Genomic DNA, 12,773 nt, shown 5'->3' on the forward strand with positions numbered 1-12,773 from the left:
TTAAAGGCATTATCCACATCACAGCCCGGGCCTGAAATGGACACCAGGCGTGGGCGGAGGAAATGAGATAGGAGGTTCCTCTTTCCCAAGCTGGCATAGGGAGAGTCGGATCTCGGACTGACCTGCCACACAGCCTCCTTCCTGGGACAGAAGGGCAGGTGCTAGAGGTTACCAAGCATGCAGTTTCAGAGTGAGTCACAGGTCCCCAGGACTCCCTCAGGGACATGCTCTGGCTTAGCTTTCATGTACTTAGGGAAAGAGGGGGTGGCTTCTCTCCCAGGTAACACCCCGGCATCCTGCCGCCCTTGTCAGTGTGGGATCTAACCTATCTTCCGATATATGATGGAGCTGGCACCACACATGGTAACCTGATACAAGGGGATGGGTATGGGATGGGAAATAAGACTATCCTTTAAGGACCAGACCTGAAGTCACTCCATAGTGGATGATAGCAGGGGTATACTAAGTTACCCAATGGGGACGTAATAGTTTCCAGGGGCCTAACTAGAAGTAATATGTACAGTAGGGTGGTGGCAAGATTTTTGGGAATGTTAGCCATAGATGAACAGAAGTCTTGGTCAGAACTGTCAAATAGACTTGAAGAATTCTGTCATTGTTTGTATATGCTCAGCCCAGGGAGTAGCACTATTAGAAAGTGTGGCCTTGTTAGAGTAGGTGCGTCACTGTGGGTGTGGGCTTTAAGATCCTCGTCCTAGCTGCCTGGAAGTCAGTCTTCCACTAGCAGCCTTCAGATGAAGATGGAGAACTCTCAGCTCCTCAGGCACCATGCCTGTCTAGATGCTACTCTACCCCACCTTGATGATAATGGACTGAATCTCTGGACCTGTAAGCCAGCCCCAATTAAATGTTGTCCTTTATAAGACTTGCCTTGGTCACGGTGTCTGTCCACAGCAGTAAAACCCTAACTAAGACAGACTGTATCCCCCAGCAAGGTCATTATGAACACTGGGTGGTCCCAACATTCCTACTGTAAAATAGGCAGACCTGGTCCACTTCGGTGCCCACCCAGAAGCCTCTACTAATTTGCCTTCTCATGTGGTTGTCCTCCAATTGGTAGGAAATAGGTGCTTGTCAGGATACTCACTGATCCAGGAGACAATCCTATTTCAGAGTAGATTATGAAACTATTGGTCCAGTTTATACACCTATCGCCTCGAATTGGTCAATGTGACTTAGCATCCCGAGGGTCATAACTTCAAAACTGTAAATCTGAATGTCTTTTAAGGTCAGAGGTGTACATTTATTATGTATTTTCCCTCCTTTTTTATGTTTGACAATTTTGACCTATATGCCATATATTGTGATCATAACCTCCCCTGCTACCGTCTCTTGCCTCTTTCCCATTTGATGCCTTCTTTCCTCCTAGCTGGTCTCTTACTACCCTCTGTCTTGCTGCTTCTCTGTGTAGATCTTGTGCAGAAAGCCCCAGCTGCAGTGTGCTCCCGATTTCCTTAACCACATCGCATCCAGAAGAGGTGATTTTGGAGCACATTTTGGAGCACTCTTCTCCATCCTTAGTCTCCTATGATCACCCCACCTCCTTCTACAATGCTCCCTTGCCTGGATTTTTGTGGTTTGAAAGACTAATAAACTCAGCCCCTGGCAAAGGGACGAGGAAAGTCAGTGAGGAAATCGCTAACCAAGGAAATGGCCACTGTGGCTGTTTGTGACAAAGGGTGTGAACACATCCTATCCCCTGGGAAATATTCACAAATGATTTTATCAGTGGAGGGTGCTGGGCTCCCGTCATGTGAAAGGCTGAGAAGCAATCTAACACAAAAAGACAGAAACCAGTCTCCCTGAACCAGGCACGTGGGCTGCACCGGTTTCTCCGACTCCATAAATACGTCTTACTCAAGAGAGCATCATTTCCTAATTTCAAGCCCAGAGACTTAATAGGCATCCACTTGCTTCATCAACTCTCTTACTCAAGAGCTCCCCAGAGGTAGATACTCTAGCCCTCTCCACGGCTATGCACAATGTGCAGATATGTCAGGGTAGACCCAGGGCACTCAGGGTGTCCCTGTGGCCGCAGCTGTGAAAAAAAGCCACAGGTCACATAAATGGGGGCTGCAGTGCAGCGGGGCTGAGTGTTGCTCCAGGTGGCCGTCTCTGCTCACGCACTTGACACTTGTTACTAATCGCAGGTTGATCTCTAGCCTAAACATTTAGCACTATTAAGTCTCAGAGGGTTTCTGGGAGGGGATACTAATCTGAGACTATTTTCATAGACGTGACCAGTCTGAAACTCTGAACTCTGACATGCTCCAACATCAGAAACTTTTTGAGCACTGACATGGCACCCCAACCATGTCAAATTCTGAAGCATTTGGGATTTCAATTGAGGGATGCTCAACACGTATCGCTTAATGTGGAAGTACTTCCCAGTGCCGAGACTAAGATGGACCAGCTAGGAAAATCTGCCCGTTATCTCAGGCTCAGGAGGCTGAATCAGGAGAACTGCAAGTTCAAATTCAGTCTAGGCTGCAGTGAGACCCTATCTATACACATACACACACACACATACACACACACACACACACACACACACACACACACACACACACGCACGCACGCACGCACGCACGCACGCACGCACGCACGCACGCACGCACGCACATGCGCACACACACACACACTTGCGCACACACTTAAAGGTAAAGGTATTCAAATGGAGAAGAGGCTTTGAAGATAGGGATGCTGGGAAATGGCCCATAGGCTATGAGTTATTGAGACCCAAATCCCGCCAGGCCACTGGCCTCTGCCTCACTCTCTGCTCCAGCTGTGGCTTAGCAACACCACTGCTAGCGGAGGACAAGAGCACTAGAGAATGTCCTAGGAGGAGAAGGTATCCGGTGCCGAGTTTGCCAGCTGCCGGCTCAGCCACTCACCTTTTTCTTCTTCTTCAGAATCACTTTGACACCATCCACGGAGACCATGATGCTCACCTTCTTCTTCTTGATGTTCTTGGCTTTAAACTCATACTGCAAAGAGAGAACAGAAGAGGGGATTCAGCCTAGGCCAGCCCATCTGCATAGCCACAGCCTATCTCCTGCCGGCAAGGGCTATGGAGCTACGTAGTCGGTGGCATAACAAGCGTCTTTGGGGAGGTAGGGGCACGTGAACAACTGGGGAAACCTTGAAGTTAGGACACGGGCCTGAGTAGTCATCACTTGGTCATCACCTAGGACCAAAGCGATAGACCTAAAAGATCCTAAGAAGGAGGACCTAAGCCATCCCAATGAGATACAAATCACAGCCTGCCTTGAAAGTCTCCTCTATATACCAAAACCATCCCTCAATAATCCATCCTGCCATTTAATGACTCTCAGGCAAATACTTCTTGTGTCTAATCAAATGCGGCTGGCACGTGCCATTTCATCCCCAGTGAAGATTAAGGGCCTTCACACTGGGGCTTTTTACACAAAGGAAAAAACAAACAAACAAACCAAAAAACAACCCTGAAAATTCTAAATTATTCTCTTTGAGTTCCATCCCCCAATCCCTTTACCTGAGGGTCAGTCTCTAAACCTCTTTACAGTCTCATCTGTCTGAAGACTGTCAAGCTGAAAGGTATCGGGAGGTGGGAGGACAGACCAATGATGCTGCTCATAGAGCTTGTGTTGCCCTCCATGTTTCCCCTCGAATTTGAAGTTCTGGGCAGGCTGTTCCAACCACCAGTGTGCACTGCTACAGAACACTCACTTGGCCTACCCCTCAAGCCTTTCCATTATGTTTCTCCTATCATAACCATCTTTTATGTTTGTACAGATGTTTCTTTCTGGTTAGTCTAATTCATCATCTTCCTTAGTGAACTTCACTGTTGAGTACTCCTCCAGTGTAGTAAAACCATTTGAGATGCTCAATGCCTGTGATTCCAGCACTCAAGAGGCCGGTGAGGGAGGGTTGGCATGAGTTTGAGGCCAGCCTGGTGTACACAGTGAGCTCCAAGCTCAACCAGGCTACAGAATGAGACGTTGTCTCAAAAAACCAAAACAAGAACATATACAAACACTACCATTTGGTCTCCATCTTAGCATCACCACATAAAAAACAATGTCTATGGGAAGTTTACAATCAAACATGTTTGATACAGACTAAAGTGAGTAATCAGTGACCTCGCCAAGACCTCCTAGGATGCTACCATGCTGGCTCAAGGCACCTAGTTCCTCGATGAGTTCCTGAAAGTCAATGATTTCGACAGTGAGTATGTTGACAGGAATCTAAGTCGTCTATTCCACTGGAGGGATGACATAACCCACATTGAAAACCTTACCAGAATCAGACAGAGCCTCCCTTCCCTGGCCACACCCTCTAGCAGTCAGATCTCAAGAGATTCCAAGGTGGGGATGTAGCTCAGTTGGAATAGTGCTTGCCTGCCATGCAGGAGGTGTGGTGGTACACACCCGTAATCTCAGCACTTGGGAGCTGGGGGCAGGCAAAGCAAAAGCCAAAGGACTTCCTATGTTAGAGACCAAACTGACGCCAGACTGGTCTTCTAAAGCCACTGGCTGAACAAACCTGGTGACCTGAGTTCCATCCCTGGTACTCACATAAAAATGGAAGGAGAGAACCAACACTAAGAAGTTGTCCTCTGACCTCCATGTGCATGTAAACATACAAGTAATACATGTTAGTAAACAAACGCTTTCCTATTGTCTATCTGTCTATCCCTTCCACCAAATTTTTTGGTAATCATTCTGTCATTCTGCATACAGTGTTGATACCGCTTAGCTACTTGCTTCTTATAGACATGGTCGTATATCATTCTTTCTGTTACCAGCACACACTATGGATCACAGCTAAATAATCCCTAGGTGTCAACACCATACATCTCTCAGTCTGATGGCCCCATCCCCCAACCCCCCAATGGTTCCACCCTTTCCAATTGCTTCTTATCATGGGGGCATGGAAGAAGGGCAAACCTGGGTAGCAATTTCACTAGAGAGAGTGAAAGTCTACTTAAGCCAGAATCAAGGCTAGTGGAGAACAAAAGGCAAGAAGAGGGTGGTGTGTGTATGAAAGGACGGGATGGAGTCTGGCCTGGGACAGGATCTCAGCTTTGTAACACAGTGCCCTCTGGCTCTGCAGCATGAGTCTCTGTGGTGGGTAGGACTGGATCTGCTTAGCAGGCACCTGGGGAAGGACTCCAGTTCCATTTCTCTGCGGACTGCAGCATTCTGCTCAGCTGCAGGCTGAATGAACTAAAATGACCTTGGGTAAGAAAACAGCTACGGCAATTCATAACACAGCTGACTTTGGCCTCACGCCGAGCAGGCGAGGTAAACCAGCCACAGTTCCTGACCACGCCTGCATTTACCTCCGCTTACTTGAACTTGAATAAACACACCTTCCAGCTGCACCCCTTTCTGAACAAGTCCTGAAAGTTAAGGCTATTTCCTGAAGCCACTCTCATGCTAAAGAGCCATGCCAACAAACTCTGGCAGAATCGAGGGGCACAAGAACTAGGAAGACCCAGGGAAGAGTAACCCATGGCCCACACAGGTCAGTCTCAATAGGTCATGCTTTTCTGTCTTTGGTTTCCTCTCGGATGTCACTTCAGCATTCTCTTACATACTTGCTTTTTCTCTTTTATAGCATCAAAACTAAACCAGAAATACCAAGAACCTACTTCTGCCAAGGACTACGCAATTTCCTCTACCTTCAATTTTATTACATTTGGGTGTGTATGTATGGGTGTGGGCACCCATACGTAAGCATGCGTGTGAAGGCCAGCAATCAACTTCAGGTTTCATTCCTCAGGAGAGAGCTGTCTTGTTTTTTTTTTTTTTTTTTCCGAGAGGAGGCCTCCCAGTTGGCCTGGAACTTGCTGATCTGGCTGGCTGGCTAGTGAAACCCCCGGATCTGCATGGCTCTATCTCTTAAGCGCTGGGATTGCAAGCACATGCCACCATGCCTGACTCTTTTACATGGGTTTGAGGATGAAACTCAGGTTCTCATGGTTTTCACGTCAAGCACATTGAGCATCTCCCCACCTACAGCCCCAATTTTAGATAATTAATTGCCTGCTAAGCCCAGCACAGGTGTCTCCTATTTCAAGAAGACTCTTGCACTTGGCTACATCTCTTTCCTATTTGATCCACTTCTCTGGTGCATTAACTCTCTCTGGGACCAAACACGATCCATCACGAAAGCCTATCGAGAGGTACCTGACTAGCTCCTTGCTGTGTGTCTGAATCTCACCTGCATTTTTACAGCTTGTGTTTTGATGTTTGGTTATGTTTTTTAATTCCTCCAGCTTCAAAACAAACCGTGCTAACTCTGGTGGCACATGCCTTTCATCTCAGCACTCAGGAGGCAGGGGTAGGCAGGTCTCTAGGAGTTCTAAGTCATCCTGGTCTACATAAAGAGTGCCAGGCCACCCAGGGTTACATAATAAGACCATAGCTCAAAGACAAACAAACAAAAGCAAGCCAAACAGAACAACGACAAAAGTCAATAAACAAAACAAGTCAAGCCACAAAATATGTATGGGGCCTGAGGCGTGGGAAGGGTGCTTGCCATCAACTTAGTAACCTGAGTTCAATTCCCAGCCTCCACACGGTCAAAGGAGAGAAATTCTACTGTAAGTTATCCTCTGACCTCCCTATGCCATCTGCAAGTACACAAGTACTCACACGAGTGTGTGCGAGTACGAACACACATACACACACATACAAATAAGTAAATGTAAGACAACAACAACAACAACAACAAAGCCACAAAATAGAACTAAACTTTGTTATAGTTGGAAAGCCCTCTCTGCTTTCACCACCGTGCACACACTTATCCCCATACACAAGTCTGTGGGCACAATGACTTCACAAAAGAGTCATACCCGATTTTCTCCCAGAACTGTGACATCGGTAACACAGGTGCTTCTTCTAACAGCTGGCAGAATGCTCTGGAGTCCTCCAAAATGAAAAAAAAGGACAAGAGAAGCAGGAAGCAGGCCTCCAGGTCCCATCACAGCTGCAAGCTGCTGGCAAGTGCTCTGAGCTTTGTCACACTCTGAGCTTTGTCTCACTCTGCATTATCCCAACTATCACCTGATGTCCCAACCGCTTTCCACCTGCAGACTTAGAATGAAGCTGCACCTCTGCTGGGAACCCAGGACATGAAAGCCGAATGCTTAACTATTTATCATTACGCCATTGCTTTACAGGGCAATCACACTTCACATCGACAGGCATGCCTTCACACTCATTAGCGGGGAAACGAATGGATCTGGAGAGAAGAGGATAATGGAGTGACCAGGGGGAGACAGAGGGAAGGAGGAGCTCTCAGAACCAAGCCCCGCTTCCCCCCCCAGACACTGCTGCTCTGCAGTAAGGGCTGCCTGGGCAAGCCGGCTTGGAGGAAGCATCCGTGTTCCTTGGGTCAGGAATCCAGTGTGCTCAGGAGTTGCCAAGGGCTGGAGAACAAGCACAGTTGCTGGTGCCACTAGCTGTGGGTCCAGCCAGCATCAGAGTATGTGCCAACAAGCCTGGCCCTCCACCCACGGTGGCCAGACTGTTTTGATACATTCCCTCTGCTGGACACATTAAACCCCTAGGACCTAACATTTGAGGGAACCAAACCATACCAAGTCCTGGACCACTAACCACACCACACTGGAGTGTCCAAGGGAGAGCGTCTGAGGTTCATGAACAGACTTGGGATCTTGTATTGGACTAAAGGCCTGAGAACTTAGTGTGCTTTGTCAGTCAGGGAGGCCCAGGAGGGAGAGGCCGGCTTGAGGATGCCAAAGGAGTCAAGAGGAAGCCCTCAAGGGACAGGAACAAGAACACTGGCTAGAAGCCCCAGCTGTGTCCTTACCCCGAAGCCTGGTTCCTGAGCACCTACTGAGTCCTAGACCCTAACCATGCCTTGGTCTCAGTCCAGGAAGCTGAGGAAGGACAGGTTGTCCAAGAATTGGGTCAGCAGCGGGGCAGGTGAAGCAGCTGAGACTGACAACCACTGAAAGAACAACCCGACACTGGAAAGAGAGGTCACTGGGCGACTTCAGAGCTAGGGACAGGGTTAGGGCTATTAGACATGACACACGGTCATCGGACATTCGCAGCCATGTGCTGCTCCCCGCTGAATCCGGGGATGACAATACTGAATTTTTGTTTTTTAAACAGATGATTTTTTTTTTCACTTCTTAGGTCACTTTGATAAAAAATACTTTGGTTCTTCTCCTTCATACAGATGTAAGCCATGGCCTGCTGAGGAGTCAAGTATTGGCTCCTCACCATGGGAGAACCTCACCAGGAAGAAGGGAATCGGTTTGCAAAGACAAACGGTAACTGGCTTGCTAGGCAAGCTCTGGTTTTGTTTTCTTTCTAGAGCAGACTATAGCTTTGCTTTGTGTAAACGACTAAAGGATGCCTCTCTACCTCCAACTTTACTCTGTATGTGTGTGTGTGTGTGTGTTTTCCATTTTAATTTTTATTTGTTTGTGGGGGGGTGGTACAAGACATAGTTTCTCTGTATATTAGCCCTGGCTGTCCTGGAACTCACTTTGTAGATCAGGCTGGCCTCGAACTCACAGCGATCCTTCTGCCTCTGCCTCTGCCTCCTGACTGTTAGGGTTTAAGGTGTGCCTTGAGACAGAATCTGGAGCTCACTGTTTCAGGGACACTAGCTAGCCAGCAAGTCCCAGGGATCTTCCTGACTCTACCTCCCCAGCGAGTACCTAGAATTACAGACCTGTACTGCCATGTTTTCTGTTTCTTTTCTATCTGAGTGCCTGAGATCTGAACCCAGATCCTTAGGCTTCGGCACTTTACCTATGGAGCATCTCCCCAGATCCAAGCATGGAAATTATGCTGAGGAATTCTGGCACTGCTACCAATCATTTACCCTGCCTATAGTTTTGGCTTCCTGAACATAAGCACATCTCTACCACAAACTGTAAGTACCTCTGAAGAGCTGGCTGTAACATAAAGGGTTTTCATGAAAGCCATCTCTACTTATTGATAGTTTAGTAACATGCTTGGTGATATTAAAAAAGCCAAGGGCAGCCACGTTCCTAACACCATCATTCACGATAGTCAAAAAGTTGAAAGCAACCTGTGTTGGTGGATGGATGAATGGACACTCCAAATGTTATCCATGAAGACAGCAGAATAGTATTCAGTCTTACAGGGAAGACAGTTGTGCTAAGTGAAATAAGCCAGTTACAAATCACAAGTATTTTGGAAGTCCACTCTTACAAGGTATCCAGGATTGTCAAGTTTTTAGATGGTACTGGGGTTGATTCCAGGGATGGAGATGGGGAAAACGGGGAGCTAGTATATTACGAATTCAGCCTCAGAGAGTTTTGTTAATTTGGAAGTTTTTTGAAATAAACTCTTATGTGCATATATATGTGTATACACACACACACACACACACATATATGTATACACATACACACACACATACACACACACACACATCCTCCTGCTCAAGTTCAAAATCCTCCTGCTTCAGCTTTCTGAACACCAGAATTACATTACAAAACACCTGCAACTGGATGGTGGCAGTGACTCTTGTATGACAATACTCACTGCTGCACAATTTTAAATGTAAAATTGGTTAGGATGATAATATTTTTATACACATCCTTTGCCACAATTCAGACACAAACCTGGGAATGAGGGTGATCTAGCTGAGACATCTGTTACCCCATGGACTGTCAGGGTTGATTAGGGTAATCTGTCTGGCTAGGTGTCCAGGATAAAAAGAAGCTGTGTTCCCCCGCTAGACCTCCAAATACGCTCTCATAGACCCAAGACTGAAAGCCTCATCATACAGCAAACAGAATTTTGCTCCAAGAGACACCACTTTAACTCCACTCACTGAAGAATACTTCTGCACCCAGCATGCAAGGCAAACATGTTGCCCGCTTCCACACTTCCACATAATTACGTCTGGTAATCCCTGTGGTGGTTTGAGTATGCCTAGCCCAGGGAGTGGCAATATTTGGGGGTGCCGCCTTGTTCGAGTAGGTGGGTCACCATGGACGTGGGCTTTAAGACCCTCATCCTAGCTGCCTAGAAGTGAGTCTCCTCATAGCAGATTTCAAACGACGATGTAGAATTCTCAGTCGCACCTGCACCATGCTTGCCTGGATGCTGCCATGCTCCTGCCTTGATGATTATAGACTGAACCTCTGAACCTGTAAGCCAGCCCCAGTTACATATTGTCCTTGTGAGAGTTGCCTTGGTCATGGTGTCTGCTCACAGCAATAAACCCTAACTAAGACACCTCCCCGTGCCTAGAATGTTCTCCCCATACCATCTGATGGCCAAGCCCTCCTTATTCCAGAAGGACCTGCCCAGGCTTCAATATGGGACAGACTTTTTCAGGCTAGTGCCCTTTATCACAACTCCCACAGAGCTGCTCCACCAACTCAGTTATTCCAGCTAATGCGAGCCTCTATTCAACCACCCAATGTAGGTCTGTTTGCTTTCTGATTTCTAACAAAGGTCACACCTGCCTTGAGAGCAAGAAACATGATTTACATATATTTTTATGCAAAAACACAGCACCAGGTCCCAGCAGGGTGATACACAAAGGTCAAACAAGTGAGGAGACACAATGAACAGTGGTTATTCATATAAGAAAAGGGGGCACGGTACGCAAAGGTAAAATAAACTCTCTGGAAGGTAATGGACAGCATGGATGATAAAGCATGCAATGAGGACTTTTGTAAGTGCTAGCCTCACTGGGCTATAATTACAACATCTGGAGGTTGTAGTAGGAGGATGGTGAGTTAAAGATCAGCCTGGGCTACAGAGGGAGTTCCAGCCTGCATAGTGTGACACTGAAATAGCAACCAACCAACAAATGTAACAAACAGGGCCTGATCTTTAAACAGGCTCCGTTACACGTGTGGCTAAGAACCCTTCTATGCCCATTGCATTCTTTTGCAAAGGAAAAACTTCAGACATGCCATGAGTGGACAAGCAGGATCACAAGTTCAAGGCCACCACAGGGAACACACCAGGTTAAAGAACCTCGTTCGAGCTTAACATGGCTCAGTTAGAGCCAGTGAGGAGGGCGATGGGCTGCAGATGACCATCTGTCATCTAAAGCACACAGCTTCTCTCAGGTCCAGCTCTTATATATATATGAAATGAGAACCTGAGAGACAGAGGCCCAAGAGCCACGTCCTGACACTGTTGTACCGCTTGGTGGCCTGTAGTGTTCAGTTATAAGAAATCTTAGAACCACCAGTGAAACAGGACCAAAGTAAATGCCAGATCTGCTCTGTGGACAGTCTATGAGGATTCTTGGGGAAGCTGGAAAGAAAAATTGATTTTTTTCCCCCTCTATCAGCTTGAATTCTAGTACAACTTACTTCAGCCACAGGCGAATAAGGAAAACTAGCTATTCCTTAGGCTTGAACTTTGGGCTCAGTCCCTACAAGGCTTGCATTTGATGTTTGAGAGATTGAGCAGTTTTGATGTAATGAGAGTTTTTAGCATTCTAATAAAGAGTTATAACTTTTCATTATTTTAAGAGAACAAACTAGTTATAAACAATAATTTCTATAATCTTCAGAATCTATAAAAGCATGTTTTACAGAGAGGTAATAAAAGGATATTCCTCATTTTCATGGCATAGAGAATTACAGATCAGCTCTGTAAACCAAGGAGATCTAGAGTCAAGTTCTAAACTTTACATTGCAAATAAACAGGACACCCAACAACCAACAGCAGGAGAGGTGCCAGACCTCATCGCAGGGATGCTCATGCAGGGGATCTGGCAGAGAGACCAATGTTGCTTTTCTTTTGTTTCTAATGTGAGTGGTGGTAAGACACAGGACTCAGTCATGTCTAAAAGACACATTTTTTTTCCCTCTCGAAGTATATCTGACTGGGATTGCCTATTGGGTCTACATAAATAAAGTTAATTTCATGTTAGAGCGTAAAGTGATGAAAACTGTCAGATGCAGACAGTTCTGCTGCTTGACTGAACACTGTGACCAGGCAGAGGCAGTGAACGGATCCGATACTCTGCTGTTATCTTCCTGGTTCCCAAGTCAAGGGCTGTAAAAGAGACTTTCCCCATTTCTAAAGCCCCTGGGCCAGCACCAACCACAACTTCAGCCCCACGGTTTGCACAGAACCCATGATTTTGGCCGAATACAAAACTTTCTGATTGCCAGGGGGAGTGACTTGCAATCCCAGTATTTGGTGGGTTGAGGGAGGAGGGTCACAAGTTCAAGGCCGTCTTAGGTAACACTTTATGCAGTTTATGCCGGCTGAGCTTCCTAGTAAGACCTAGTCTCAAAATCACAAGGACCAAGAAACAGGGTGTTGTGGTATATAGCTATAATGGAGCATTTGGGAAGCAGAGGCAGGAGGATTGCTCCACGTTGGAGTCCAAAGACTAGAGGTGTTGATCAGTGGCAGAACACTACATGTCAGTCGTTGGGTTCAATCCTTAGCTGAGAGGATAAAAAGGAAAAGGGAAATGGAACTGAAAAAAAAAAAAAAAAAAAAAAAAAAAAAAAAAAAACAAATAGAAAAGCTGTTGCTATTGGGAACTCCAGTCTAGTCCTCTGATGTCAGGCAAGAGATTTAAACAGCTACTAGTGTCCCAAGGGGACTTGTGTATTCCAGTCACAGGATTCACGGCACAACCATTGCACCATCTCTGACACCCAGACACTCTGCAATGACACCTAGAGACTTCACTCCAGCCATGACAGGTCCAGGGTGATCATGACACATTTAGGTGATCCTTCTCATAGCTATCTCAGATGGTCACTTACA

At 46.6% G+C, this 12,773-nt stretch overlaps 1 protein-coding gene across 4 annotated transcripts in view; it reads right to left on the minus strand.

Moving 5' to 3' along the window:
- Positions 1-12,773, minus strand: part of LOC116103215 (carboxyl-terminal PDZ ligand of neuronal nitric oxide synthase protein-like) — a 301,440-nt gene that overhangs the window by 91,244 nt on the left and 197,423 nt on the right. For all 4 annotated transcript variants that reach the window (XM_031388845.1, XM_031388836.1, XM_031388856.1 and 1 more), the window contains one exon: positions 2,913-3,005. In XM_031388845.1, coding sequence (XP_031244705.1) covers positions 2,913-3,005 — 93 coding nt within the window. The remainder of the gene's footprint in view (positions 1-2,912; positions 3,006-12,773) is intronic.

Source organism: Mastomys coucha, unplaced genomic scaffold (assembly GCF_008632895.1).
Source record: "Mastomys coucha isolate ucsf_1 unplaced genomic scaffold, UCSF_Mcou_1 pScaffold1, whole genome shotgun sequence".
NCBI classification, from domain to species: Eukaryota; Metazoa; Chordata; class Mammalia; order Rodentia; family Muridae; genus Mastomys; species Mastomys coucha.